We start from the raw sequence: 3,898 nt of genomic DNA, 5'->3' as shown, positions 1-3,898 counted from the left end.
GCTTTGAGCACGTTAAGTGGATATTGCGCTATATAAAAGCTCAATTTTTTTTTCTTCCGCTTAAAACTTAAGTTGTTCCAAGAATTTTAAATACTTGTTTTTGAATTATTCTGACCTTCATCTCTCCAAAAAAAAAAAAAAAAGAAGTAAATAATATAAACGTTCGTCACTTCCTCATTGATTGGTCAATTCTTTCCGTAGACGTTGTAACACGTCAATGATATCAGGCATGGTATCAACACAAAATTTTTACGATTGACGTAAGTTTCAACCAGGTGTTTTTATTTCAGAGAACGCGGGAATGGAGGAATGTCAACAATGGAAATGCACTACTCAAAACATGTCATTCAATGTACTCGCTTCAACAATTCACTTTTCCCTGACCGTCAAACAATCTGTCTTGCATTGGAGAATAGGGGGTGGTGGGATGTCTGTGATGTTCCGTATGTGTAATATGTGTGTGTAAGTGTTTTTGTATGTGTGTGTGTGTGTGTGTGTGTGTGAGTGTAAGAGAGTAAGTAACAGATAGAGAGAAAAAAGGAGGGGGGGGGGGGGGGGGGGGGGGAGGGGCAGAAATAGAAGGGCATATATATATATATATATATATATATATATATATATATATATATATATATATAGAGAGAGAGAGAGAGAGAGAGAGTCCCAGGTTTGAGAGTTTTTGCCAAGATGAGGGTCATTTAAATCGGTCGTTTACTGGCCAAATTTTTAAATACGACTTTTTTCCAGTTATTGCAGTTATCTAACAACTCCGGCATAATACCAATTTTATGATAATTAAAACTGATCAAATCTCAAATCCAATTACCGCAAACTTCCTTTATTCAAAGAACACAATATTTTTTAAAAAATCTCTTCTTCTTCTTCTCGTTCCAGAATGAGTTGTATAAACATCAGGATGTTAATCAGATGTCACATACCCACTTTGGCTACCATTTTCTTTTTGTTGGGGCCATCGGGCTTGTGTCAGATGACGTCACATCAACGTAGACGAATCAATGCACGAAGACTTTACAAGGAGTACAAGGGTATCCTCAAGGCCGCAAATATGACATCATTTCCTGAAGGAGACATTCGAAATCTTGTCATCGATGGATATGACTTTTCAAAAACCAAAGACCGAAAGTTGGTCAACCCACATTCCGAAGGGACAACAAAAGTGTTTGAAACCCATATCGCCTCTACCTCCGTGTCCAGGCGCCACAGGAAAAAGGGCGGAAGAAAGGGACGGAAACGTCCTCAGAAAATGTCCACATCGCAAACTTTAGTGTCTCCTGGATCTTTGTGGCAAAAGAAACTCTTTACAATGCGCCGGGAAGAAACTGAACAATTACTTCGAGCGGAGTCCAATGAATTAGAATCTCGTCCTTCGATAATCAAATCCACGGATTCCAATCTGAGCGGATCTTCTCGAAAGGATAGACGAAAAGATCGGAGGAAATACCAGCGACGACCTGTTGCCAGACCTATCAAGGGTCAGAAAGCGTTGAGCCTCAATATTGCGCGACTTAAACAACGTTGTAAGACAAAACCGATGAAACAAGAGATAAGGGTAGAAGGTTGTCTTTCCAAATCTATAATGAACAATCTGTGTTACGGTCAGTGCAATTCCTTTTACATTCCTGAAATCAGAGGGAGAGGCAACGGACCTCCGTCCTTTACATCATGTGCATTCTGCAGACCGAGGGTGGTCCGTCCTGTTTACGTTACACTCCGCTGTACCAGCAAACGTGGACGTACACGATTGAAACGGAAAAAGGTGTCTTACGTGAAGAAATGTCGGTGCATGGAGCAAGAAATTGACGTTGGAAAATTGTGAGAAAAAAACAGTAGTTCTGACAATCTTTGATCAAATTCCTTTCTGCAAACCATAACATACTTGAGATGGGAATGTTAATGAACCGATCTGGCAACAAAACATATGATTTAATTACCATAAAGATACAATTATACGTTGGCGGGGATCGTGTTTTATTCATGAAGTGGACAATTAAAGTGATTCCTAACACTTTTTGACGATGCTTATTACAAGTTTGGATATGTAACAAAAGTGTCGCCCCCCAAACCGCCCAGCCGGTTCTGCTACTCTTAGTCGACAACCTGTGATATACAAACCAACATTTGACATGGCGCGTGGACACGCTCTCTTGGGTCAATGAGGATTTTGTCATTCGTTATCTTGTCACGTTTCCCAAAATATTATAATATATTTTAACTCTGAATGTTGCATTATGTGTTTGTATTCAATATAAATAAACAAAGAAACCATTCAACATTGAAATGGAATCAACAATTATTAACCAGTTAACTGGCATACAATGGAAAGATACGTATTTTAAAATTTGGCTAGAAAACTGGTCCTTCAAATATCGATCGATAAAAGTGACCTCATCTTGGTAAAAACTCAAAACCCCGGAAACCCGCAAGGTCCCATGTTTGAGAGTTTTTGGAATGATGAGAGTCTTTTAAATCGATTGACATTTGAAGGACGAGTTTTCTGGCCGAATTTTTAAATACGTATTTTTTTCCGAAGAACGGCAGTTAATTTGTTAATCCAATGTTCGTTCAGACATAAATTGATGTTAATGGACTTTTATCACAGTTGTGAGTTGTGTTCAAAACTTGCGTCAGATGATACATGTTCTATTATTGAAATGGTTACAATGTAACAAAATATGATAAAATGATGTCTGTTTTCCTAAAAAATGTGTTAATGTAAAAACTACTCAATGTTTCAGATTTATTATGATAAGAGTTCATCAATTCAATTACGGGGAGAGGCGGGCTACTTGGAATAATGACGAATTTTCACCCTGGTTGTTGTCTTTCCAATTTAACTTTTTATTCCTTTTCACATTTCCATTTAAAGATTAAAAATAAATAAGATCACACCTTTATATTAGAAAAAAAATCTGGAGAGTAAATGTTTAAAAAAAAAAAGAAAAGAAGAAAAGCTTCATTTGAGCTTCTGGTCTAACTTCCATTTTTATTTTATTTATTTTGTCATGTTCCACCAAACGATGTTATTTAGAAATTTATAACAATCCAATAGGGAAAAATGTATTGCAAGTGACACCGTGATTAAGGAGAAGCAAAGAAGAACAGCGAAATAGGATACAATAGTCTGATGTCACGTCCGCCCAGCAACGAGCAGCTTGTTCTAAACAAAGAAAATCGGTACTTTTTATTCTTCATGCTGGCTGGAACTTTTTCACATGTCATGTGGTCAGAATGTATAAAATCGTGAGTTGTATTCAACAGTTCAACCAATGGGATTACGTTTCCTTGAGCTCCGCTAACGACAACTCACTAGACACTTCTTCTCTTCTTCTAGGTTCCATGCCTGGTCCAGGCTTCGGATACTGCATGAAATTATCTCTCTCCATTCCTCCCTGTCTCTTGCTTTTTCAAACAGCTCTTGGATTGTTAGGTTGGTGAAGCCCTTCAGTTGGTCTATGAGTGTTTTTCTTTGTCTCCCCCGGGCGCGTTTACCAGGTATTTTTCCACAACTTGTCAGGTATTCATTCTTATCTTTCCTTACTATGTGTCCGAAAAAGGATAGTTGTCGATCCACTATTAAGGGCATTAGTTTCCTTTGTTGGTATGTTTGTTTTAGCACTTCTTCGTTCGTTTTGTGTGCAGTATACGATATTCTCTGCATCCTTCTCAAGCACCACATTTCAAAAGCTTCAATGTTCTTTTGTGTTTCTGCATTTGTAGTCCAGCTTTCGCATCCGTATAACAAGATTGGCCACACGTAGCACTTCAAGACTCGGAATCTAATCCCGAACGACATCTGTTTGTTTTTCAAAATGTTTCCCAGGTCCATGAAGGCCTGTTTGGCTTGAGTTATTCTTGCTCGTATGTCTCGGTTACATCT

The 3,898-nt window shown here is 38.1% G+C and overlaps 1 protein-coding gene across 1 annotated transcript in view; it reads left to right on the top strand.

Moving 5' to 3' along the window:
- Positions 1-3,423, top strand: part of LOC144959153 (uncharacterized) — a 45,231-nt gene extending 41,808 nt beyond the window's left edge. The window contains exon 2 of the mRNA XM_078891655.1: positions 895-3,423. Within this exon, the coding sequence (XP_078747781.1) occupies positions 895-1,837 (943 nt within the window). The 3' untranslated portion in view covers positions 1,838-3,423. The remainder of the gene's footprint in view (positions 1-894) is intronic.
- The last annotated feature ends 475 nt before the right edge of the window (positions 3,424-3,898 follow it).

This window comes from Berghia stephanieae, chromosome 1, assembly GCF_034508935.2.
Source record: "Berghia stephanieae isolate SIO BIC M18660-M18661 chromosome 1, UCSD_Bste_1.3, whole genome shotgun sequence".
NCBI lineage: Eukaryota > Metazoa > Mollusca > Gastropoda > Nudibranchia > Aeolidiidae > Berghia > Berghia stephanieae.
Note: the sequence above shows the minus strand (reverse complement) of the source record. Positions and strands in the feature narration are given on the sequence as shown.